The 26,615-nt window shown below is 38.8% G+C and overlaps 2 protein-coding genes across 2 annotated transcripts; one reads left to right on the top strand and one right to left on the bottom strand.

Annotated features, from left to right (window-relative positions):
* The first annotated feature begins 13,380 nt into the window (after window positions 1-13,380).
* On the top strand, window positions 13,381-19,433 carry tlr22 (toll-like receptor 22). Its single transcript, XM_073488332.1, has 4 exons — window positions 13,381-13,489; window positions 14,388-17,001; window positions 17,804-17,921; window positions 18,234-19,433. The coding sequence occupies exons 2-4, from the start codon at window positions 14,466-14,468 to the stop codon at window positions 18,472-18,474; spliced, it is 2,895 nt and encodes a 964-aa protein (XP_073344433.1). The 5' UTR covers window positions 13,381-13,489; window positions 14,388-14,465; the 3' UTR covers window positions 18,475-19,433.
* On the bottom strand, window positions 19,396-21,773 carry ccl20b (chemokine (C-C motif) ligand 20b). The gene is made up of 4 exons (XM_073488333.1): window positions 21,614-21,773; window positions 21,105-21,207; window positions 19,970-20,044; window positions 19,396-19,861 (listed from the first exon to the last, which is right to left on the bottom strand). Exons 1-4 carry the CDS (start codon window positions 21,693-21,695, stop codon window positions 19,777-19,779), a joined length of 345 nt encoding a protein of 114 aa, XP_073344434.1. The 5' UTR covers window positions 21,696-21,773; the 3' UTR covers window positions 19,396-19,776.
* Between the last annotated feature and the right edge of the window lie 4,842 nt (window positions 21,774-26,615).

Genomic DNA, 26,615 nt, shown 5'->3' with positions numbered 1-26,615 from the left:
TTTCACTAAAATATTCACCAAAAATACAAATTCCACCGGAATCCAATGGGAACTGCTGTGTCTCGTTCAGCCATTATAGGACCATATTTGGGAGAAATTTCGAGTCAATCGGTCCAAAGACTTGGAAGCTATTGAAAAAATCTGTAGACGTTTTCATGAAAAATGGCAACATTTCACTAAAATATTCACCAAAAATACAAATTCCACCGGAATCCAATGGGAACTGCTGTGTCTCGTTCAGCCAGTATAGGACCACATTTGGGAGAAATTTCGAGTCAATCTGTCCAAAGACCTGGAAGCTATTGAAAAAATCGCTTGACGTTTTCATGAAAAATGGCAACATTTCACTAAAATATTCACCAAAAATACAAATTTCACCGGAATCCAATGGGAACTGCTGTGTCTCGTCAGCCAGTATAGGACCACATTTGGGAGAAATTTCGAGTCAATCGGTCCAAAGACCTGGAAGCTATTGAAAAAATCAGTAGACGTTTTCATGAAAAATGGCTACATTTCACGAAAATATTCACCAAAAATACAAATTCCACCGGAATCCAATGGGAACTGCTGTGTCTCGTTCAGCCAGTATAGGACCACATTTGGGAGAAATTTCGAGTCAATCGGTCCAAAGACCTGGAAGCTATTGAAAAAATCGGCCGACGTTTTATTGAAAAATGGCAACATTTCACTAAAATATTCACCAAAAATACAAATTCCACCGGAATCCAATGGGAACTGCTGTGTCTCGTTCAGCCAGTATAGGACCACATTTGGGAGAAATTTCGAGTCAATCGGTCCAAAGACCTGGAAGCTATTGAAAAAATCGGCCGACGTTTTAATGAAAAATGAACACTTTTCACTAAAATATTCACCAAAAATACAAATTCCACCGGAATCCAATGGGAACTGCTGTGTCTCGTTCAGCCAGTATAGGACCACATTTGGGAGAAATTTCGAGTCAATCGGTCCAAAGACCTGGAAGCTATTGAAAAAATCAGTAGACGTTTTCATGAAAAATGGCAACATTTCACTAAAATATTCACCAAAAATACAAATTCCACCGGAATCCAATGGGAACTGCTGTGTCTCGTTCAGCCAGTATAGGACCACATTTGGGAGAAATTTCGAGTCAATCGGTCCAAAGACCTGGAAGCTATTGAAAAAATCGCTAGACCTTTTCATGAAAAATGGCAACATTTTCCAGAGAAATTTCGAGTCAATCGGTCCAAAGACCTGGAAGCTATTGAAAAAATCGGCCGACGTTTTCATGAAAAATGGCCACATTTCACTAAAATATTCACCAAAAATACAAATTCCACCAGAATCCAATGGGAACTGCTGTGTCTCGTTCAGCCAGTATAGGACCACATTTGGGAGAAATTTCGAGTCAATCGGTCAAAAGACCTGGAAGCTATTGAAAAAATCCAAAGACGTTTTCATGAAAAATGAACACTTTTCACTAAAATATTCACCAAAAATACAAATTCCACCGGAATCCAATGGGAACTGCTGTGTCTCGTTCAGCCAGTATAGGACCACATTTGGGAGAAATTTCGAGTCAATCTGTCCAAAGACCTGGAAGCTATTGAAAAAATGGTCCTACCTTTTCATGAAAAATGGCGACATTTCACTAAAATATTCACCAAAAATACAAATTCCACCGGAATCCAATGGGAACTGCTGTGTCTCGTTCAGCCAGTATAGGACCACATTTGGGAGAAATTTCGAGTCAATCTGTCCAAAGACCTGGAAGCTATTGCAAAAATTGTCCGACGTTTTCATGAAAAATGGCTACATTTCACGAAAATATTCACCAAAAATACAAATTCCACCGGAATCCAATGGGAACTGCTGTGTCTCGTTCAGCCAGTATAGGACCACATTTGGGAGAAATTTCGAGTCAATCGGTCCAAAGACCTGGAAGCTATTGAAAAAATCGGCCGACGTTTTATTGAAAAATGGCAACATTTCACTAAAATATTCACCAAAAATACAAATTCCACCGGAATCCAATGGGAACTGCTGTGTCTCGTTCAGCCATTATAGGACCATATTTGGGAGAAATTTCGAGTCAATCGGTCCAAAGACTTGGAAGCTATTGAAAAAATCTGTAGACGTTTTCATGAAAAATGGCAACATTTCACTAAAATATTCACCAAAAATACAAATTCCACCGGAATCCAATGGGAACTGCTGTGTCTCGTTCAGCCAGTATAGGACCACATTTGGGAGAAATTTCGAGTCAATCTGTCCAAAGACCTGGAAGCTATTGAAAAAATCGCTTGACGTTTTCATGAAAAATGGCAACATTTCACTAAAATATTCACCAAAAATACAAATTTCACCGGAATCCAATGGGAACTGCTGTGTCTCGTCAGCCAGTATAGGACCACATTTGGGAGAAATTTCGAGTCAATCGGTCCAAAGACCTGGAAGCTATTGAAAAAATCAGTAGACGTTTTCATGAAAAATGGCAACATTTCACTAAAATATTCACCAAAAATACAAATTCCACCGGAATCCAATGGGAACTGCTGTGTCTTGTTCAGCCAGTATAGGACCACATTTGGGAGAAATTTCGAGTCAATCGGTCCAAAGACCTGGAAGCTATTGAAAAAATTGCTAGACCTTTTCATGAAAAATGGCAACATTTCACTAAAATATTCACCAAAAATACAAATGCCACCGGAATCCAATTGGAACTGCTGTGTCTCATTCAGCCAGTATAGGACCACATTTGGGAGAAATTTCGAGTCAATCGGTCCAAAGACCTGGAAGCTATTGAAAAAATCGCTAGACCTTTTCATGAAAAATGGCAACATTTTCCAGAGAAATTTCGAGTCAATCGGTCCAAAGACCTGGAAGCTATTGAAAAAATCGGCAGACGTTTTCATGAAAAATGGCAACATTTCACTAAAATATTCACCAAAAATACAAATTCCAGCGGAATCCAATGGGAACTGCTGTGTCTCGTTCAGCCAGTATAGGACCACATTTGGGAGAAATTTCGAGTCAATCGGTCCAAAGACCTGGAAGCTATTGAAAAAATCGGTAGACGTTTTCATGAAAAATGGCAACATTTCACTAAAATATTCCCCAAAAATACAAATTCCACCGGAATCCAATGGGAACTGCTGTGTCTCGTTCAGCCAGTATAGGACCACATTTGGGAGAAATTTCGAGTCAATCGGTCCAAAGACCTGGAAGCTATTGAAAAAATCGGTAGACGTTTTCATGAAAAATGGCAACATTTTACTAAAATATTCACCAAAAATACAAATTCCACCGGAATCCAATGGTAACTGCTGTGTCTCGTTCAGCCAGTATAGGACCACATTTGGGAGAAATTTCGAGTCAATCGGTCCAAAGACCTGGAAGCTATTGAAAAAATCGGCCGACGTTTTAATGAAAAATGAACACTTTTCACTAAAATATTCACCAAAAATACAAATTCCACCGGAATCCAATGAGAACTGCTGTGTCTCGTTCAGCCAGTATAGGACCACATTTGGGAGAAATTTCGAGTCAATCGGTCCAAAGACCTGGAAGCTATTGAAAAAATCAGTAGACGTTTTCATGAAAAATGGCAACATTTCACTAAAATATTCACCAAAAATACAAATTTCACCGGAATCCAATGGGAACTGCTGTGTCTCGTTCAGCCAGTATAGGACCACATTTGGGAGAAATTTCGAGTCAATCGGTCCAAAGACCTGGAAGCTATTGAAAAAATTGGTAGACGTTTTCATGAAAAATGGCAACATTTCACTAAAATATTCACCAAAAATACAAATTCCACCGGAATCCAATGGAAACTGCTGTGTCTCGTTCAGCCAGTATAGGACCACATTTGGGAGAAATTTCGAGTCAATCGGTCCAAAGACCTGGAAGCTATTGAAAAAATCGGCCGACGTTTTAATGAAAAATGAACACTTTTCACTAAAATATTCACCAAAAATACAAATTCCACCGGAATCCAATGGGAACTGCTGTGTCTCGTTCAGCCAGTATAGGACCACATTTGGGAGAAATTTCGAGTCAATCGGTCCAAAGACCTGGAAGCTATTGAAAAAATCAGTAGACGTTTTCATGAAAAATGGCAACATTTCACTAAAATATTCACCAAAAATACAAATTCCACCGGAATCCAATGGGAACTGCTGTGTCTCGTTCAGCCAGTATAGGACCACATTTGGGAGAAATTTCGAGTCAATCGGTCCAAAGACCTGGAAGCTATTGAAAAAATCGCTAGACCTTTTCATGAAAAATGGCAACATTTTCCAGAGAAATTTCGAGTCAATCGGTCCAAAGACCTGGAAGCTATTGAAAAAATCGGCCGACGTTTTCATGAAAAATGGCCACATTTCACTAAAATATTCACCAAAAATACAAATTCCACCAGAATCCAATGGGAACTGCTGTGTCTCGTTCAGCCAGTATAGGACCACATTTGGGAGAAATTTCGAGTCAATCGGTCAAAAGACCTGGAAGCTATTGAAAAAATCCAAAGACGTTTTCATGAAAAATGAACACTTTTCACTAAAATATTCACCAAAAATACAAATTCCACCGGAATCCAATGGGAACTGCTGTGTCTCGTTCAGCCAGTATAGTACCACATTTGGGAGAAATTTCGAGTCAATCTGTCCAAAGACCTGGAAGCTATTGAAAAAATCGCTTGACGTTTTCATGAAAAATGGCAACATTTCACTAAAATATTCACCAAAAATACAAATTCCACCGGAATCCAATGGGAACTGCTGTGTCTCGTTCAGCCAGTATAGGACCACATTTGGGAGAAATTTCGAGTCAATCTGTCCAAAGACCTGGAAGCTATTGCAAAAATTGTCCGACGTTTTCATGAAAAATGGCTACATTTCACGAAAATATTCACCAAAAATACAAATTCCACCGGAATCCAATGGGAACTGCTGTGTCTCGTTCAGCCAGTATAGGACCACATTTGGGAGAAATTTCGAGTCAATCGGTCAAAAGACCTGGAAGCTATTGAAAAAATTGTCCGACGTTTTCATGAAAAATGGCAACATTTCACGAAAATATTCACCAAAAATACAAATTCCACCGGAATCCAATGGGAACTGCTGTGTCTCGTTCAGCCAGTATAGGACCACATTTGGGAGAAATTTCGAGTCAATCGGTCCAAAGACCTGGAAGCTATTGAAAAAATCCAAAGACGTTTTCATGAAAAATGGCAACATTTCACTAAAATATTCACCAAAAATACAAATTTCACCGGAATCCAATGGGAACTGCTGTGTCTCGTTCAGCCAGTATAGGACCACATTTGGGAGAAATTTAGAGTCAATCGGTCCAAAGACCTGGAAGCTATTGAAAAAATCGGTTGACGTTTTCATGAAAAATGGCGACTTTTCACTAAAATATTCACCAAAAATACAAATTCCACCGGAATCCAATGGGAACTGCTGTGTCTCGTTCAGCCAGTACAGGACCACATCTGGGAGAAATTTAGAGTCAATCGGTCCAAAGACCTGGAAGCTATTGAAAAAATTGTCCTACCTGTTCATCAAAAATTGCAACTTTTCACGAAAATATTCACCAAAAATACAAATTCCACCGGAATCCAATGGGAACTGCTGTGTCTCGTTCAGCCAGTATAGGACCACATTTGGGAGAAATTTCGAGTCAATCGGTCCAAAGACTTGGAAGCTATTGAAAAAACTCGGCCGACGTTTTAATGAAAAATGAACACTTTTCACTAAAATATTCACCAAAAATACAAATTCCACCGGAATCCAATGGGAACTGCTGTGTCTCGTTCAGCCAGTATAGGACCACATTTGGGAGAAATTTCGAGTCAATCGGTCCAAAGACCTGGAAGCTATTGAAAAAATCAGTAGACGTTTTCATGAAAAATGGCAACATTTCACTAAAATATTCACCAAAAATACAAATTCCACCGGAATCCAATGGGAACTGCTGTGTCTCGTTCAGCCAGTATAGGACCACATTTGGGAGAAATATCGAGTCAATCGGTCCAAAGACCTGGAAGCTATTGAAAAAATGGTCCTACCTTTTCATGAAAAATGGCGACATTTCACTAAAATATTCATGTGTGATCGATTTCGAGTCAATTGGTCAACCCCCTGACCGTAACCCTAACTCTAGCCCTAACCCGGACTATCATTTGTTTGTGACATGGCTGGCTGGCTAGCAAGTCCTATTCTTCAACCTACCGTCACATTACAGTTACATTGTAATGTAATGTGCAATGACATTTATGAGGAATCCAGACCTCCATCTCTAACTGGTGGCCGGCTGCAGATGAGGAGCTGTTAAAGAATACTTCAGTCCATCTAAACGTCACACTGCAGTGGTGAACATCTTTTCCTTTGTATAAGAACTTTATGGGATTGTCACGACTCGTCTAGCTTCCAGACAAACTCTCATGTGTTGCTGCTTGTGAAAAACCTCATATTTGATCATAAAATGCATGAAAATAAAAAAATTATGGTCTTCATTTTATTTTTTTTCGCAAGTGACCTTGGCATAAGTGGGATAACACCCTCTGAGTTGTCTACAATCAGGATCCACCTTCCTTCTGGCCTCTTAATTCTTGATAATGGACCCTTGTTGGACATTGACCCTCACATAAGGTCTCATCCAATTCAAAAGCTGGTATACAAGTTAAAGTACTAACACCACGCTGTAGAAGTCCTGCACGGAAAATGAAACTACTATAATCAGGAAAAGATAGTTTTAAAAGTAGGGTTGGGCCAACGGGCGATGGCATCCTCCATTGCCGATGGCTGACAAGTCATCGACTACTAATCCATCGTCACATCGTGATTTAAAAGGCTCCCCACCAGAGAGCACGTTTTATTGCCGTTTCTTGTCAGAGAATTGTTGTTGTTTGTGTCCCGTTGATTATTTTCTTATTAAACCAGCTCAGTCAGGAGAAGCCCAGACACTGGGCACTTAGCTTCCTTGGCTTGTCGGCCAGTGTTGTTTTATGCACACAAGGCTGAACAAGGCTGAACAAAGCTGAGTTACGGACTTGTGGTGGGGAGACAGTCGGTGGTAACGGGAGATATTTTCCTCTGCAGGGTGAGACAGCTAGAGATTCATGTCAGAGCAACGGTGGCCGCTACAGTGGTGAGCTAATACACAACTGCTGCCTTACAACAACACTGAGGGGACACGCTGCCTCAAATTCATTAACAATGATGTCATCGCCCAACCCTAATTAAAAGTAAAAATGTCTCCTGTCACTATTAAACAGTATTTAATATCATTAGATTATTTTTACCGATGCATAATCTAAGAGCAGAATTTTACTGTTGTAGTTGTTTGAGATGGAGCTGCAGCTATTTTCATTATGGATTAATCAGCTGATTATTTTCTCCATTAGTAAATTGATTGCTTGATTTTGTAAGATTCCTAAAAAAAAAAAAAATTATGTGAAAAATGTCTAAACTGACACCTTAATGGTTATGTCCCAAAATTCAAAATTAATAATAAAAAAAATCAAATTCCTGATATTTGTGAAGCTAGAACAATTAATATGTATTATTTCCATTTTGAACATTCACAAAATTTCTTAATCAATGTTAATAATGTTTCCTTTACCTGCATCTTTACCTGCAGCTCTTCACTGTATCGTCTCCCGTATGATTGTATTAATAAAACTCCTCCTCACCGCTCTGTTCAAATCTTATACATATTAATGTTTACCGGCAGGATGTTAAGCTAATTGCAGTAATTTGAGTTAGCGTGATTGTATAATGAAGGCATGATTAGGACATTATTCAGTTTAATCAAATCATTAAAGATTCATTGCCTACGATGCATTAGTATGTGCAGGTTGTGCATGTGTGTGTGTGTGTGTGTGTGTGTTGGATGACAACCTCACCTTCACATTTCTCACACACGTGGATGCTCTCAGATATAACAAAGGGAGAGACGAGATGTACTGAAGGTAAAATCAGCTGTGGTGTCTTTTGATTTGATTCACTGCAGCGCCATCTCCTCTGTAGGTGGATGTGTGCACGTACAGTACAGAGGGCCGCAATAGTTTCACAACTGAGACCTCTGCTGGTGACAAACTGCTGTTGTACTCTGAGCTCGACTTTCTGACACTTTTATTTTCTCATATTTTATTGCAGAGACTCGAGAAATGTTCAGTTTTCTGTCTCTATTGGGACTCTATCTGAAGTTATGTGAGAGGTTGTTGTTTTGGGGGGGCGAGAGGTAAAACTGCTGAAAAACCCTTTGATTCTTGCTTCCAAGAGGTGAAGATGAAGCCTCAATACTCTTGGATAGATTGCCATGACATTCTGTACAGATATTTATGCTGCCAGGACGATCTTAATTAAGTTAAAGATATAATATGTAACATTCCCACTTTAAAATATTTAAAAATGAGCAGAGAAAACCACAGAAATCCATGATTTTATTCAAGGTACCTGTTGCTGTAACTTCCAGGAGAGAGTCAGAGAGTGAGGGAGGTAGTTTTGGGGAAGACATTTTAATCAGAAGAGAAAGATGTTGTTTCTGCCTAAACAAACTAAATAAATGACTGAATAAACTGAGTAAACAAATGGACGTGGCGGACCCTGCCACCTTTCTAGCTTCGAACAGCGTTCTGGGGACCTTATTTTCCTCTGATAAAAGCTTGTTCAGTTATGGAAAAATAAATATTTCTAAGTTATTACCTCATTAATGTTGTAAATATTAAAATTCTGACTTTGATTTTTTTTTCTTCAAAACTAATCGTTTAAAACATGACATCTTCTGTGAATATTTCTGTCTGAGTTAAGCAGATGGATTTTCAACTCCCATGATGCCATCCCAACATCAGTTGGGAGTTGGAGTTTCTTAGAAAGAGACATACAACAACAAAAAATTAGCAATTATTCAACATTTTGTAAAATAGCCAAAGCTTTCACTTTGTTTTAGGAGTTAGTTGAGAAGATGGATACTACTTAGATGTTTGTATGTTAGCCTAAGTATGAAGCTAACACCAGGAGCTAGCTAGCTAAGCTACACACAAAGACTGGAAGCAGGGAGGAACAGCTAGATTGGCTATAACTTGTTTGCTTATTATGCACAAAAGCCAAAGTAAAGAAAGTATTTCTTGACTGGGACCAGAAATTCTACAGCAGAGTTAGATGAGAAGATTGAAAGGCTAAAACTCTGTCGAACACATGAAGCCAACCAGCTGCCGATTAGCTTTAGCACACTGAAGAGAAAACCAAATAGCATTAAATGCTGACCAAACTATACTGGACTTGTGTGACACCACACGAAACAGGTCACTGCAGAATCAGTGGGTTTTTCTATATTGTACTTCCCTCATTAAATACCACATCCTTTTTAATTAGTTTCAACTTATGATCCCTGTTCTTTAATTTGTGGTTCAAGCACAGTACATTTCCTTTTTGTTTCAGATTTCAAGAGAACTAGTCCTTCTTTGTGGGGTTATTATATAATTACAGCCATTTCTCACCATAGTTTACAGGAAAGTGCTAGGCTCGAAAACAATAACAACAAATTTGGCCTGTGAGACGTTTTCAAGCAGTAAAAACTAACCTTTAATTTAAAAATTGCAATAATGGTTACTGGTGTAAGGTGAAATGACTGTTAAATGTGTTGAATCCCGTATTATAATTTTCTTTCATGATCTGAGCACAGCAGGCAGTGACGATTTGTTCCCAGAGTTCTTTAAAGGGTAGGGGGACGTTATTCGGCGACTGTCAGGGAACATTCAAGATCTTCTGGTAACGTTTAGGGGACCATTATTACAGGACGTTCCCTCTAGCTCTCTACACTACGTTCCCACAATGTCAGACCCAAAACAATCTGAGAATGTCCCTGCTGGTATAAAGGACATCGCCTTGTAATGTTCCCTAAACGTTCCCAGTCACGATGCAGAGTTCTTTAAAGGGTATGGGGACATTATTTGGCGACTTTCAGGGCACATTCAGAACACTCTGGTAACGTTCTGGTGACCATTATTAAAGGACTTTTCTATAGGCCTCCACATTACGTTCCCACAACATCTGCAGTTAGAAAATGTACGTTCCCAGAACATTCTGAGAATGTCCCTGCTGGTATACAGGACATTGCCTTGTAATGTTCCCAGACCGTTCCCATACGGTCACGATGCAGAGTTCTTTAAAGGGTTGGGGGACGTTATTTGGCAACTTTTAGGGAGCATTCAAAAGGTTCTATAAACGTTTAGGGGACCATTATTATAGGATGTTCCCTCTAGGTTTCTACATTACGTTCCCATAATGTCTGCAGCTAAAAACTGTATGTTCCCAGAACATTCTGAGAACTCCCCCAATGGTATAAAAGACATCAGCTTGAAATGTTCCCAGACAGTCACGATGTAGAGTTCTTCAAAGGGTATGGGGATGTTTTTTTGCGACATCAGGGAACATTCAAGACATTCTGGGGACCATTATTGTAGGACGTTCCCTCTAGGTCTCTACACTATGTTCCCCATACATCAGAATCAGTAATTTAATTTTGATTTGTATTTTCAAAGTGTTTAAAGTTTTAAACGGTATAGTGAATTTACATAAACTGTAGCTGGGGAAGTGAAAAAGGGATCTGATGATACATTAATGCAAATAATGCAATTTTCTCACACTGCAGTGGCCGTTACAAATAGTAAGTGGTTTAAGTTCCTCAAAAAATGAAACTAATAAACTATCTTAATCTGGGTACACAATATGACAGCATATTTACACATGCAAGTATAATACATGATTTACTACCAGTTCTCTTTACAGTTATTTGAACCACATTCAGGCTCAAACCTAAAACATTTAGCTGATTGTGCAATAACGGATATTTCCCTAACAGCAAGAAAATGAAAGTCAGTTTTGGCTGGATGATGTGGTCACTGTTGTGTGACATTAATCATCCAAACAGAGAAGCTAAATGATCCTTCAATGACAGCACTGGTATTTTGAAATACTGAAAATATATTGCACCAACTGGCCATGTGACTGTAGATCCACAATTGGAAGTAATACCAATGACTCAAGCCTTGGTGAATGTTGAGATGATCTGGAAAGCCCATTTATTAGCTCATACTGTTTGAATAAAAAGTATTTTGCTAATTTAAGAAGGATCAAACTCAAAAAGTTTGATGCAAAGCCAAAAAAGTGACTCGTAAATGTATGTCACCAGGCTGGATTTCCCCAAAAATGAGGGTCAAATAACAGCACAAAGGAAATGCGTCTGCCAGCACACAATCAAAACTGGCATGGTTTTCCCCAGTCGCTATGCCAAGAGAACACTGGAACAACTGGAACAACTGGAATAACTGGAAACTCTACACTGCAAAGGAAGAAAAAACCTTTGCTGATGGAGGCAAAGAGCGTAGTGAGAGTAAGACGTAGAGTAAACGTACAGGTATTAATTCTTTGATATTTCACCTTAACACCCGGACTTGAGGCGGTTCAAAATTGGCATCCTTTCGACTAGATCAGTAAGTAACAAACCCTGCCTTCTTATTAATACAGCCAAGTGTTTTACTCTGCCTTTTCATCGCTCTGAGATCACTGTAGCCAGGCTGCTAGTGTTAGCATGTTGCTAACGCTGTGTTTGCTACAGTGATGCCAGCAGGAAGGAAATTTTCCATTTTTATTCCTTTCAGTCAATGTTTTTATGTTCTTGCACATATAAAACATCTTGAAAGTTAAAAAGATCAAAGTCCGCACAAACAGAAGCTCCTCTCTCCCATAGAAAACAGGGCTCCTCAAACGCCTTGTCAGTAGTCCCGCCTTTAATTCCGTGACTTTGTGACAACACGCCACATAACAGTGTCACACATTTGCATAATTTATGACTAGCAGCTAGTTTGGCACGTAAGAATTGATTCAGCACACCTGCTCTGTTTTTGTTTGTGGTGCTGGGTCAGGCATGTGTGAGCTGACCAATCAGAGCAGACTGGGTATTCAGGAGGGGGGGCCTTAAAGAGACAGGAGCTAAAACAGAAACATGTTTTTGAGCTCTAAAGCATGTAAACCTATTCTAGTAGTAACCCAAAATAAAATGATGACCCTAAAAAAGTTCTCAGTATGTCTGCCACCACTGGTCCCAAGGTGGATTTTAATGGCCGATTTGAAAACGATGGTCATTAGACTACATCCAAGAAATTTGACAGATATAAACAATCTTCAATGAGAAAAGTAGATCACTGTTCGAGTGAAAAGTCAGTGATAAATTAATATATTAACTAACATCAAACTCAAATTAGTGGAATGGGAACTATTTTTATTGTAAAGTATACCATTGAGCGCCTATTCCCCCCTTTCCATCCACTATTTTCCATCAAAATCACCATTGCTACGTAAAACAACCTCCAAGCTACCAACCTACACGCTGAAACTGGCATGTACTGTAAAACTGTTTGCTGTTTCGTCAAATGGCAACATAAACAGGCCAGCAGCTGTTACCTTTTTTTTGCAGAGATTTGGCAATTTTAATGCCAGGGCTGCCTCCCAGCGTACGTTAAATACCACCAAAGACAACTGTGATTGGTTTTAAAGAGCATTTTTTCCCACCTACAACAGAATGAGAATTGGTGCAGCCTTTCTCCAGCGCTGACACAGTGCTGTGGAGGTCTGGCTATGCGAGACTACCGTTGAAAAGCCAGATATTATAAAAGAGAAAACAGAAGATGCATCTCAAGAAAATTGGATCCTAACCATGCTGAACACTTGCTGAACCATTTCTGAACCAGTTCTTCTGAAACCGATTAACTGGTGGACGTCTACTGGTCAACTCAACTGAGATTTTTACTTTAAAAGCTGATATTTACATTTCATAACACCTTGGATACCCCACGAGTTTATATTCTACTCTACACTACAGAATCATGTATCTTACCCATGAGCGTTAGTTTTATAACAGTTTTTTATCACAGTTTAATAATGATTAATGTAGTTAACATCTGTTAACTAATAAACCACATCTCAGTGTGATGTTGTTTTAATGAATTTGGGAAGTAAAACATCTCAACAGACAACACTCAAACAGTAGAGAAGAGGAAGTGTTGGTGTTTTCACACTTTATTTGTACAATTTAGTTACAGAGGAAATGAGAAAAACCACAACCCCCAATGACATAAAAAAGTAGTTGAAAAGGTATTAATTGCATGTATCCTCATTATTATGATGGTGAATACAGCATCTTAAATACATGAAACAATCTTGCTCAAACAAACTTTCTCTTTATTTTCCTGAAATTCCTTTTTTCATTGAAAGCTGGGGGGCTTCGACTTACAGTATATTTCAAAGTCAAGATGCTGCTGATAAAACGCAACGCCCCGCCCCGCCCTGCAGTCTACTCTCACTTCCTCTCTTGATCTATGAAAAAGAGGACAGAGACAACCGGCAGAGGAACAGTGTCCAGACATTGTGTTTGAACAGAGGAAGATAATCAAACTGCAAGATTCTGGCCACGATCAATCAGCTCTTCTTTATGTGACACAGTAAGTATGAGAAACGATTATTTGTCATGTGTCCGAAATCATCTGGTTTATTTTCTGTTTATAATAAGGAAAATTAAGAGCTCAGGTGTTGTGTTTTTCCTGTTTCTACAGTGACATATTGTTAGAGCCCGATAGATATCGGTTGGTCAGAGTAACGATGCCTTGGGTCAATTATAATCATTACATTTCCAGTAAAGTTTACTCTGTAAGTGCACTAATGTAATCTTGGACAATGAAGTTAATTGTCACAATTGATGACATTATGTACTAAATAGTCCAAAGGGATTAGAGCCACTTTTATAAGAAAGTTATCTTCAAATTCACTTTTAACTTTGTTTACTGTGTATTTCAGCTCATTTTTGGCAAATAATGTACACTCAATATACGAGTACAGGGAACACATACTCGAAAATCATCGGAAATTTCCAGCATTTTTTCTTATTATGAAATCAGTATATGTTTTATAAATCAGTTAACTTAAAAATGCAATCAGCAAAGTAACTTGTTACAAAAGTGATCAAATAAATGTAGTGGAGTAGTAAGTAAAGTGCAAATACCACAAAAGTATACCAAAGTACAAAAGTTGAATGAATGTACTTAGTTACATTCCATCACATTAGCATATATATATTATTAACACATATCAATATATTTTTCTTTTATTTCACAGTTATTGTCAATACTGGTAAATTCTGACACAAACATATTAACATGCATACGTTGTCCAAATATCGGTATCGGCATATATACCCCAAAAATCCAGTATGAGTCAGGCTCTATTGCTCCTACATCAGGTGATCATTTACTATTTCAAGGATTTGCTGATTGTTGCTTTTGTTGTTTTTTTTTTTTTGTTTTTTTTTTTTAATTCCTGTTTTTTGTTCTATTGCATTTTTAGGATTACCTACTGTGGTTTTATTCACCCTGTGGACTTGAAGAAGCTGCAATTCCTTGTTGGTTTGATGAAGATTTAAAAATGGGTCCTGGAGTAAAAGAGGACAAAACCAGACCAAAAGGAGGATCAGAATGCATCAAACTAAGTATTATCTTCCTCTTGTTGAATATCAACTATTTTGCTGTTCCGGTCACAGGATATTCACTGAGAAATTGCCGAATCAGTCAGGGGAAAGCCGTATGTAACAAAAACAGGCAAAAAGTCACAGCTGTTCCTCAGGATATTCCCTCAACAGTGGAAGGTATTGACTTGTCTTCGAATCGAATTTCTAAAATACTCGTTTCAGATTTCAAAAATTTTCCAATTTTGACAACGTTGGACCTTAGTTCCAACAGCATTATGCAGATAGATACCGGTGCCTTTGCGAATCTGATTTCCCTCAGCAAGTTAAATCTCAATAATAACAAACTCGTTACGCTTGGAGATTATCTTTTTGATGGTCTGAGCAACCTCACAGAGCTGAGAATCCATGGCAATCGAATCAGATTTGTGGCGTCCACTTCTTTTAAGTCCCTGACAAGCTTGACGTTTCTGGATGTCTCTAAGAGCAAACTGCATCAATTGACAAAAGTTCATTCTATAATAAAGCACCTGCCAAATCTAAAAGTTCTGTATCTGCAAAAGAACGATATCAATTATTTTAATTCCTGGGAACTGACAAACACTTCTCTTGGACTTACATCGCTTGATATATCCGAAAATGGCCTTCAAGTCTTTAACATCACTGCAGATATTTTTCCAAATCTCACCTGGTTTAATATCGGCAAAAATCCCCGGAAGAAACCGATAAAATGGGACGTGCGCAACAAGACCTTTCTCAGTCAAGTGTCTACTCTTGATATTAGTAGTCTCCACTTGATTATGGATGACATGAAAAAGTTACTTGAGAGCGTCAACTCCTCTCTGACTACTCTGAGGATGACTGAAATGAAACCTAACCTTTTACCAACGCTAATCAACATTTCCTGCACCATCCCAACGATGTCCAAACTCCAACTCCGACATAACAAACTGAGTGTTATCCAGTCACATTTCTTTCAGTTGTGTGTTAACGTAACAGAGTTAGATTTGTCACATAATCAAATTCAAAACATCCAAGACAGGGCCTTCAGATCTACTCAGGGTTTAAGGATCTTGGATTTGAGTCATAACAAACTTCCATCCGTTCCAGCTCCAGCAAGGAATCTATCTTATCTCACTGAGCTGGATCTCAGCAGTAATGAAATCACCAAACTTGAGTGTCATGATTTTGCCAACATGACAAAGCTCCGACATCTCCACCTTTACAACAATTCAATCCCAGCTCTACAAGACTGTCTTTTCAAGGATTTAATACAACTGCAAGATTTAAAGCTGCAGAACAACTCCATCTCCGACTTAAAAAATGCTTTCAAAAAATCCTTGCCAAATCTCCGACAGCTGTATTTGAATGAAAATAAACTCACCGCCATTGATAATGGGAAATTTATGGGCTTGCGATCCCTCCAGAACTTGTCGTTACATGAAAATCAGATAAAGAGACTTGACAAAGGATGTTTTATTGGATTGACGAATCTTACAAGTCTTCAGATGCAAGCGAATAACCTTGATGATACATCTATAAGCCATGGTTCTTTTAATAATCTGAAAAATTTAAGAAAATTGGATTTGAGTAACAATCACATTAGATATAAAAAAAGTTCAGCTTTGCATCCTCCACCATTTTCTAACCTGTCCCATCTGGAGACGTTGGCTATTTATGTACAACGCCGCAGGAAGAGGGCCTATCTGCCTTGCAACATCCTGCAAGGTTTGACAAATCTTTTGGTTTTCGATGTGAGGAATATTCACCTTCCATCCTTTCCCAAAGACATGTTTAACTACACTCCTAAGCTGCAAACACTTGACATTAGATCGAATGAACTTTCAGATCTCTCTCCGGACTTGTTTTCCCCAATTCAAAGCCTCGAAAAACTTTACATATCAACAACAAACCTTCGGTCTCTAGATTTCCTCATTGATGCCAACCTTACTAAGCTGAAGTTCATTGAGGCGAAAAAAAACCAACTTCATGTTATCAGAGAGGAAGTAATCAATTCTACACCAGCTCTGGTTTATCTGGATCTCGAAGGCAACAGTTTCACCTGTGACTGCGATAACGTCTGGTTCCTTCTGTGGATACAAAAGAACAACCAAACGCAAGTTTACGATGCCTACAACTTTGAGTGCAACTATCCTGCAGTCACGAGAGGTATGAAACTGATGGACTTTGACCCCCAGTCCTGCACAGTGAATGTCGACTTCATCTGCTTCGTCTCCACCACGTCTATGATCCTCCTCTTCATGGTGGTGTCCTACACCTATCATTTCCTGAGGTGGCAGCTGGTTTACGCCTACTACTTCTTCTTGGCTTTGCTCTTTGATGCAAGAAATAAAAACAAGCAAACTCGTAATCAGTATGACGCCTTTATCTCCTACAATGCCGATGATGAGCCATGGGTCATCAGACAGCTGCTGCCAAAACTGGAAGATGAGCAGGGCTGGAGATTGTGTCTGCACCATCGAGACTTCGAGCCAGGTAGGACTGCCCTTCACACCTGGCATTAAACTAATTATCATCTTTGTCCAGCTGAGCTTTAACGGCTTGGATAGATAGATGTTGGATGGATGTTGGATGGATAGATGTTGGATGGATGTTGGATAAATAGATGTTGGATGTATGTTGGATAAATAAATATTGGATGGATGGATGGATGGGTGGATGGATGGATGATTGATAGATGTTGGAAAGGTAGATGATGGATGGATGTTGGATGGATGGATGGATGGATGTTGGATAGATAGATAGATGTTGAATGGATGGATGATGGATGGATGTTGGATAGATAGATGACAATGACAACATTCATCAACACATATTAGGATTAATAAGATCATTCTGTCATGGTTTCTGGAAGGTGCCCTGATTTATTTGATAAAAGTGGACGCAGTGTTCTCTCACATATAAACTGATAATGGTCTGTAGATAGTTAAAAGCTATAGCCTTAAAAAACAACAAGAAATCCTGCACTTCTGAGTCCACTGGTCGTAAAAAAAAAAAAAAAAAGGTTGATATTTTCCTACTTTAGGTTTCATACGCAAGTTTAAAGGCAAGACAGCAAAAGCCACCAGACTTCTGGTGTGTACACTAGCAAGCTAATCAATGGTATACTAAGCTGCATGTTACTTGTACAGTATGTGTATGAACAGTTGTTGTGTACTGTCATCTAAACTCCAGAAGGCGTCACCATTGTATTTTTTTCCCCTGCATTATCAAAGGAACTAGTGAGGAGGAAACACATTTTGAGATAACTCTTTCCTTTTGTTTTCCTGTTCCTCAGGTAAACCCATCATAGACAACATCACAGACGCCATCTACGGCAGCAGGAAGACAATCTGCGTGATCAGTCGCAGATACCTGGAGAGCGAGTGGTGCTCCAGAGAGATCCAGGTGGCCAGGTAATAATACACAGAGCTGAGACACATGGTGCTATAACACCTCATGAAGTCTTTTGATGAGAAGCAAAGTAGGGAAAGTAGGAAAGTTTCTTTTTGGTGCAACTGCACTGTAAATTTTAGAAGTTGACTTTACTTAAAATGCAATCTCTGAACTTTTTTTTTTACATTTTTTGAACAAAACATTTAGCTGTTCATTAAAAAAAATAGTTGTAGTCAAATGAAAAATAATCAAGTCCAAGCGAAATCTTCATGGATGTCATGAGCGGTGTTGTCCTCCTTCTCATCCCTCTTTTTCCTCTGTCCTTGGTCCAGCTTCCGCCTGTTCGATGAGCAGAAGGACGTGCTGATCCTCGTGTTTCTGGAGGACATTCCCAACTATCTGCTCTCTCCTTACTACCGCATGAGGAAGCTGCTGAAGAAGAAGACCTACCTGAGCTGGCCGCGAGCCGGCGAGCACACCGAGCTGTTCTGGGAGAAACTCCGCCAGGCTCTGAAGACCAGAGAACATCCAGAGGAAGACAGGTTCCTCCTTAATGTGGTGGACAGACCGTGACTGTGAAGGACATACGACCCTCTCTGTGAGGTTTACTGAACTTTTTTTTTTTAACATTTCTGACGCCTCTGATGAACTCAAAATGACAGTTAATAACTGGGTGACAGATAGTCTGACAAAAAACAAACAATTTTGTAAGTCAAACAACAACTGGTCACGTCAACACTTCTCTTTCTTGGTCCCTCTACTTAACCACGTGTACAGTTTCATTTCCCTCTTGTGGACAGCGGCTACATAACTGTAGTCTCATGGTCAATATGTCTTTAAATTCTGATTTAAATAATTCTGATTAGAGATTCAAACTGTACTTTTTGCATGGAAGCAAACTAAAGTGACCCGATAAGATGTGATGGCTACATATATTGTTGTAGGTGATGCTTCTCCAGTATAACTTTGGGTGATTAGTCTCAGAGCGGTGTTGTAATGTTATATAACCGTCGTTAGTAGTGAAATATTAGGGTCCATGTCATATGTGAATATTTTTTCAGTATTCAGAAATGAAGCAGCATTAAATGATATGTATATATGATGATTGTGTTGGAAAATATGATTTTAACAACCAAAAAGATATTATTTTATGACATTCTATTTTTGATTGCAAGTTTTTTGACCCTCTTGATTATGAACATAAGTTTTTCAATTCTATCCTCTTTCTCAGTAATGTTACTTCTATTGGACCGAGTTGCGGTCTTATTGACATTGTGACTTTTGACCGACTTCCAAATTGCTGTAAAGTAAGATAAAATCCAACAGATTGTATAAAATAATGTATGATTATGTGACATTTTTGTTTTTTATGCTATATTATTTAATCTATATTGATAAAATCAAATGCTCAAGTATTAATTATAAATGTCATAACTGTTTAAGTTGTATAAAAGGTGTGACATGACCTGTGTGTGGACAGAACAGACACATGTATTAACAAACATCTCTTTTAATAAATTCTTTGACAATAATCAGTTACAGTTAAATCTTCTCATGTTGTGTTTTTATGCTTCATCCAGTAAACGTCAGAAAAACATCAACACCAAATTTGCAAAAATCTTGCAATACTTTTTCGAAAAACAATGTTTTCTTAAACTGTTGATGCATTGTATCCACAGTTTACAATTTGTCGTGTATTAATAATACTACATTTCCGTGTTCATAAAACAGAACAAATATAAGACAACAAACATTACATGATAGTTCCTGTTGAAAAAAATTAAGTGTAGAAGGTGAAGTGTTACTGCAACATAAATATATTTCTGGGTTCTGTAGCTTAAGGAATGAATAAAACTAAGTCATGTGCGGCAGAAATTAGCTTGTTTGTGGAGTCGGTGCTGACGGGGTGTTGGTTTGGGTTGCCTCCTTAATGATCTGAGCGTTCTTCCTCCTCCTTTCACTACAAAGAAAAATGGAAACACAGCATGAGTTCAGTTCAGTTTTTGGTTAAAGCATCAAATTAATATAACAAAGAGAAAACACTGTGCATAGACATGAGTATACTCACTCCAAACACGCCATCCCTCTCTTGGCCCAGCTGTCTCTAGGGTTGGCACACAAATACCTCGCTGGACGGTGGAAGCTGTCGAATTCAGGAGACATTGAAGAAATGATCAAACACATGAATGAATTTCAAACTCTTTCCCTGAGGTCTCATTCCAGTGTGACAGCCTGTGTATCATTAACCACAGGAATGTCCCGCGTACCTCCCACAGAGTCACCCAGTCCAAACTAGCTGCTCTCAAAAAGTCCCGCAAGTGTTCATGCTTGTTTTTTTGGTGACACCTCTAAGCATCAGGATTTATTTGCTTTCACTTTATCATTTATTTATTTACTTTTTTTTTAGTCAAAAGAACATTTTCCAAATACTAAATCTTTGTTGTTTTAAGAACTGATCATGACAGAAGCAGCTAGTCACAGACAAGATATAATGTTACATAAATATGATGTAAAATCCCACTCTCCTGTGTTACTCACATCTTGTTTTGGCCTATTTTCTATATTTTCTCAGCCACTTGAACTACTGTGAACTGCCACATTTTTATTTCAGGTATGTTTTGGCTGCAGGACAGCTTCTCAGAGCCGGTCAGCTCTAGAGGGGAGTCGCTGGCAGAGCCATTTCTGGAGGAATTAACACCCAGAGTGACATGGGATTCAGCTAAATATTTCCACCTGTTCTCTGTGCTGCTGTCAGTATTGGATTTACTTCAAGATACAAGTTTTCAACACATAACATTGTTGTGACGTAATGAGTTTTGTTTGTAGTAAGCGCCTACATTATGTCTGGCAAATTGTTACAGATCTGGATTTGCATTTACGACAGTGGTGTTGCACTCAGGAACTGTGGGGCTGCCAAATCGCACAAAATGCTAATTTCTACATAATGTTGCTCTTAAATGCACAATTTGTAATTTTCTGCCGCTAGGGATTTCTATCAAAAACGGAGCGTTGTGTGGGCATAGCAGAGAGCCAAACTTTCTGGAGGAATAAACACCCAGAGCCACTTCGACAAAAGGAGAGCTTTTAGCACTTTTAAACGTTTGGGATTGAAACGTGGATTTGTCTTCACTCTATTACCACTTATAACTTCTACCATAACTTGCAGCACTTCACTGTGACACGAGTTAAAAATATTTACTCACATAATAGCTTCCATGTCGCAGGACTTGTTGATGGTCTGGATGGTGTAGCCCAGCAGCGCGCTGCATGGTATCGGACGCTTCACGTACCTCAGGCAGCAGCTTGCTGCAAAGACAGTATGGACAACCTTTAAGTTTTGATGCTGGAAACATAACATTCAACATCGATTGGAACAATTTTCCTCTCACAGACTTTTCTTAAAACTTATTTGTTCAGTTTTAGATTTAAATAAGCTGAGAGCAATATAAACCAGAGTCATATTCCTTGTATGTGTACACATACTTAACACATTTTGGTTATATTTTTGAACATGAAAATGTTATTTTGCTGATGTGAAATCATGCAATATTAATTCTATCTTTGGCAGCTTTAAGATTTGCATTTCATGCTCTACAGTCATAGAAAGAAAAAGGCAATATACACATTTTTCTTTCCTTATCCTTTCCTACTCTTGTCACAGATGACAAAAATGCTTTAGTATTGAAGTCCTGGTAGCCGCTGACAGACTCACCTGACTGTGTGTGGTCGATAAAGGTGGTGAGGATGATGAAGGAGCACAGAGCAGTCAGGAGAAAATCTTTCTGGCTTGCCATGGTTCTGGAGTTGGTGTCTTTGCTCTGCGGGTCTGGAGCAGTGTGTGGCTGTCGTTAGCTTAAGTGGTGACAGGTGCCTGAAGGCATTCAGTGAAAGTGTGACAGAGGCTGCTGCGCTCCCTCCTTAAGTACAGAGTCTCTGGGGGTTTCCCTTGTTGGGTGTGGTTACGCAACGTGATAAATCAATGGAAAGGAGCCAGGGAACTGATTGTAGATAAAAGCTCCAGGTAACACTGAGACATATTAAGTTACAGGAGAGGTATTTGTTATGATAACAGTTAAAGCTGCAGCCTAAACCTGCGACTTGGCTTCGAGTCAGATTTAAAATGGAAAACATTTTTTTTTTTTTAGAAGAAGAATGTTTAAAATGACAAAGTGACGATATAAAAGGGGTTGCTAGTAGTTAGATAGTTACTACCCAAATCTGTAGCTCACCTCAGCTTTGCAGAGTGTGTGTTTCAGCTGCCCATATCACAACGTTACTGTTTTGGCTCTCATGACTTCGTTTCAGCCATAACAGGCAGCTGTCTTAGGAAAAAAAATCTTGTGGGATCCAAAATAACGCAGCTAAATTTTACTGAAAACCAAGATATTCTGGGGAGTGGAGAGGGTGGAGAGCTTCAAGTGAATGTTGGGCTTAGCAATTAGCACTAAAAGTTTGTATTTCACGTGAACACCCTTGATTTGAAACTGATATGACCTCTCGAGTATGACAGCGTATTGCAAACCACCTCATGTGTGTTGTGTGCACGTAGGCAAACAACATGGGAAGATGTTCCAACCACAGTTCATTTAATCCTTTACTTCCCCGTGCAAGTTGTTCAGTAACTACCTGGCTTGAGGCATGACAATGGAATTTCATCATCGTGTTTGTGTGTGTGTGAGTCACTACATGTATCATCTTTCCAAGAAGGTCGTAACGCACAAAACAAACACAATCATATCTGAGGATGACATCAACAAAACTCAACATAACTGTATTATAATGTCAAAGTAACACAATTTGGAAAAAAAGCCAACTCGGAGCTTCAAATCCTACTTTTCCACATGTGAATGGAATGAAAGTGATAAAATTGAGGGAGATTATCTCAGGAGCACATAGCTCAGATAACCACGCCTGAGTGAAACGATAAATACAGGCCTTTGTTAAGTCCCTCTGCTCCCTCGTCAGGTATTTATTTAATGTTTGTCTAGAACCATGTGAGGAGGCACTCTGATTCGGATATATTTAGGAATTCCAGTGAAGTTAACAATGTGACCATTTATTTTTAGTTGCATGAAGATGATCTACTTACTGATTTTCCTATGTGCCAACTCAGAAAACAGTGTGTGTACCTGAGATCAAATGTGGTGACTGTTGACCACCATGTTGCACAGGAAAATGGTAGATAACTGGGCATTACGATTGGGAGATTGATAAATATTTCAGAGGAAAACAGCCTGTGTGAGTTGTGCGATTTAAATGACGTGGAAAGTGAGTGTTTGTTTTGTACAAATTATTACAATTAGAGCTAATTGTCCATGAAATGTCTTGGCATAACTTCGTTAAGTAAGTTGTATGTTCCGTTAACGTAACTTAACATTTTTGTTTGTATTTTGTTTGTATCACGTATTTTGTATTTTTACCTAATTAATATTGTTAATATAATTGTTTTTCTCCAAAACTACATAGTGCCCCTTTAAAGATATAATATGTAGGACTTCTGCATTGAAATGTCTAAAAAACTAGACCTTTACATATATTTTTGTTGCTCAAAACCAGAGAAATCCATAAATTTACTAAAGGTAGCGGCCTGTATCATTTGGTTGTCCATCACCTCAACTTCCAGGATAGAGTCAGAGAGTGAGAAAGGAAGTAGCCAAGTGAGACTCACAGTAGCATGAATTAAACTAAAACATTACCATACCATTGTAGATTTTCATCAGCAATGGTGGTTGTTTAATGATCATTTTACCACCATCATTTGTGGGTATTTTTGCGTTAATCGTGCAAGTGTTTATTTGCCCAAAACAGTCAGATTACTTTATTGTTCTATTCTTTTCCCCTCCCCTCTCCGTAACATTATCCATGAGGTAAAGTACATTTCCCCTTTAGCTGCATTCAGCAGTCAACATTAGAGAACATCAACACCCAACAATGGACATCCCCTCCGCAGATCGCTGCTGCAGTCAGGCTGATAAACAGGAGTGAAGATAAATCCACTTTTTAATCCCAAAAGTTAAAAAGTCATCTCTGAGCTCTGAAAACAGCTCTGGGTCAGAGTGTTTATTCCTCCAGAAGGTCTGGCTCTGCACCCAATTCTCTCCTCTAGAGCCGGCCTGCTAGCAGCAGATGACATATTATGCGTTTAACGATGTTAGTTGAAATAACTCATGTTTGACTTTTGTATTCCTGGGTGACCTAATCCCTCCCATTCTCCCTCGCCAACTTAGTAGCTCTTTATACTCCATCACATGACTTCTTTCTTTCGACCTATACGGCTGTTTTTCTGATAAGGACGGGCTGAAATGAAATTGTTTTTAAAGAAGTTGCCAGAAACAAACAGCTAATAATAACTAACCCATACACGATGCACAAAGAGGTGGGATATAAAAGGTCAACAACGGGCCCCCTAAGGCCGTATATTGGGTTGATCCGGCCCTGATGTTTATTTATGAGCTGCAGTGATGTCACTGTCTGACGACTTTGTTTAAACCTGCTAAAATTGGCACTCAAACAGGAACAGGTGACAGTTAAAAGACTGGCCATTAAGCTGTTAATACAGGGTGGATTAATCTTCATTTTCTGCTTTCTGAACAAAAGAGCTCTGACAGAGTAGCAGTGATTTATAAGAGCACTGATGACGCAAAGAACCTGATGCCAAACTCCAAATTCCAGAGCAATTAAATTGGTCTTATTGTTGTTATAAAATGATGAAAGAGGGAGATGAAGCAACAGTCACGTTGTCTTTATAGCAGCTGTAATTGATCTGAACTCACTGTAAGACATCAACAGTAGCCTGCTGCTCAAGCCTCTTTGTTTTAAAGTCTCATGAGTCATGTGGTTATGTGCAATGTGTCTGGAAAATAAGCAAGTAAGTTACAGTTGCTAATTTTGCAAGACAATTACAGCTACAGACGAACTGTCTTTGAACGCCGTAATGATGTTTAATGTCCCCAAAAACCTCTGTAGTCTTGTTTATCCACGTGTTAGCAACCACCTTTTTTATGACATGTGAATGCTTATAATTCAAACGTGGGATATTTACCGTTGGGTTTTATGTCGTAGAACAAAAAGGTGAAAATCTCTTAAGCTTGTGTTGACCACAGACCTTATTTCTGCCATTTAACTGAAAACCCATTCAAATAACTCAATGAGTTTGAGACGAGGGAACCAGAAGTCCAAAAATGTTGACTTGTGTCCCGATTTTAGGAAATACCTGATCAAAAAACAAATGGAAGAAGATATTACAAACCTGAACCTCATTTTGATTCTTGGTACAACTGACACGTTTTGTCCATTATGCCAATTTAGCATGCTACCAAGTAGCTTGTTCAAATAAGAAGATCTGTTTATTTTATTTTTATCTCTGAAAAGGACATACGAAAGTGGGATACCAGAAACTACAATGATCTTTTCCTCCACAGCCATTCTTGGCGCTGCATTGATTTTCCATTGCTTATTTTGTGGAGCCAAAAATAGTTCTTCCTTAGAGGTGTGCCCAGCCCAGATTTGGCAGCCAAACTCTTCTCCAACGAAAATATCAAATATTTGAACTGTAGATGGAATATATGTGTGAGCACACCTGCAGCTTTTATACTCCTGAACAACGCTCCTTTTGTGAATCACTCACTGTTCAACTCCACCCAAACGTCATTATATTTCAGTCCGATCCTGTTCATCAAATTGTGAAATTGATCGTGAAACCCTATTTTGCGTGTAAATTTACAGATGCATCAAGGGAGGTTTTTTTCTGAAAAATCACCAGAAATACAAAAACTTAACACCCAATAAAGACGCATTTCATGATATTTTCAATGTTTTCATTAACCTAGAGGCTTCATTGATGCCACCTTTCATTCCTCCGACAGACACAATCAGAAAGAATGAAAAATAACATATGTACATTTGGGCCTGATGATCTCGTGAACTCTTCTTGCACGAGGTCACTCATAGGATAAATCTATTTTTATACCACAGCCGTGTGGAGCTAAAAATAGCAGGTGCTAAAAATAGTAACAGATAATCAAGGTTGGACTGTCCAGGAATGTGAACTTTTGTTTACAATGCTGTAAACCACCATTTCCTGGTTTCCATAAGGGGCTGAGATTACAGTGCTGTTGTAAAAACAAACCCTCATAACCTTGCGAGTTGCAGTTGATTATGGGTTTAAGTGTCACTTTGATGTTTACATGCACTTCAGAGGGGTGAGGAAAAAAATAACTTCCTTACAACAAGTACATTTGTATTCATTCCTGACCAGATCACATTTTAGCAGACTCTGAAGTTTCATTCAACAGTGGAAGTAACCTTATCTCTTGTTGGCAAGATTGATAGCTGCGTAATCTTATCAGGAGAGGAAGTCTGACAATGAGCTTGACGTTGTGGCTGCACCTCTGCTGTAGCTCACAATACTCATTAACGCAACCTCAAACACAAAGCTGATTAAGCTGTCCAAACTTAGCTCAAACCACCAAACCAAACGTTTCCAAAAGCACCTAATATATCAGGTTGGAGCACACGTTTTTGCTTTCCATTTTAAAAAAGTTGCAAAGTTTATACAATGCTGTGAAAAAGATCCTTGTGCACACAGATACGTACTTTTTCTAAAAGCTCACGGATACAGACGAACTCCAGTAGTCGTGGGAAGCAGTGTTCAGTACAAGTGTGGCCAATAGTTCACGCAAAACTAATTTTTGGATACATTTTTCTATTTGCCA

This window comes from Pagrus major, chromosome 19 (genome assembly GCF_040436345.1).
Source record: "Pagrus major chromosome 19, Pma_NU_1.0".
NCBI classification, from domain to species: Eukaryota; Metazoa; Chordata; class Actinopteri; order Spariformes; family Sparidae; genus Pagrus; species Pagrus major.
This window is presented reverse-complemented; position numbering and strand designations above follow the sequence as displayed.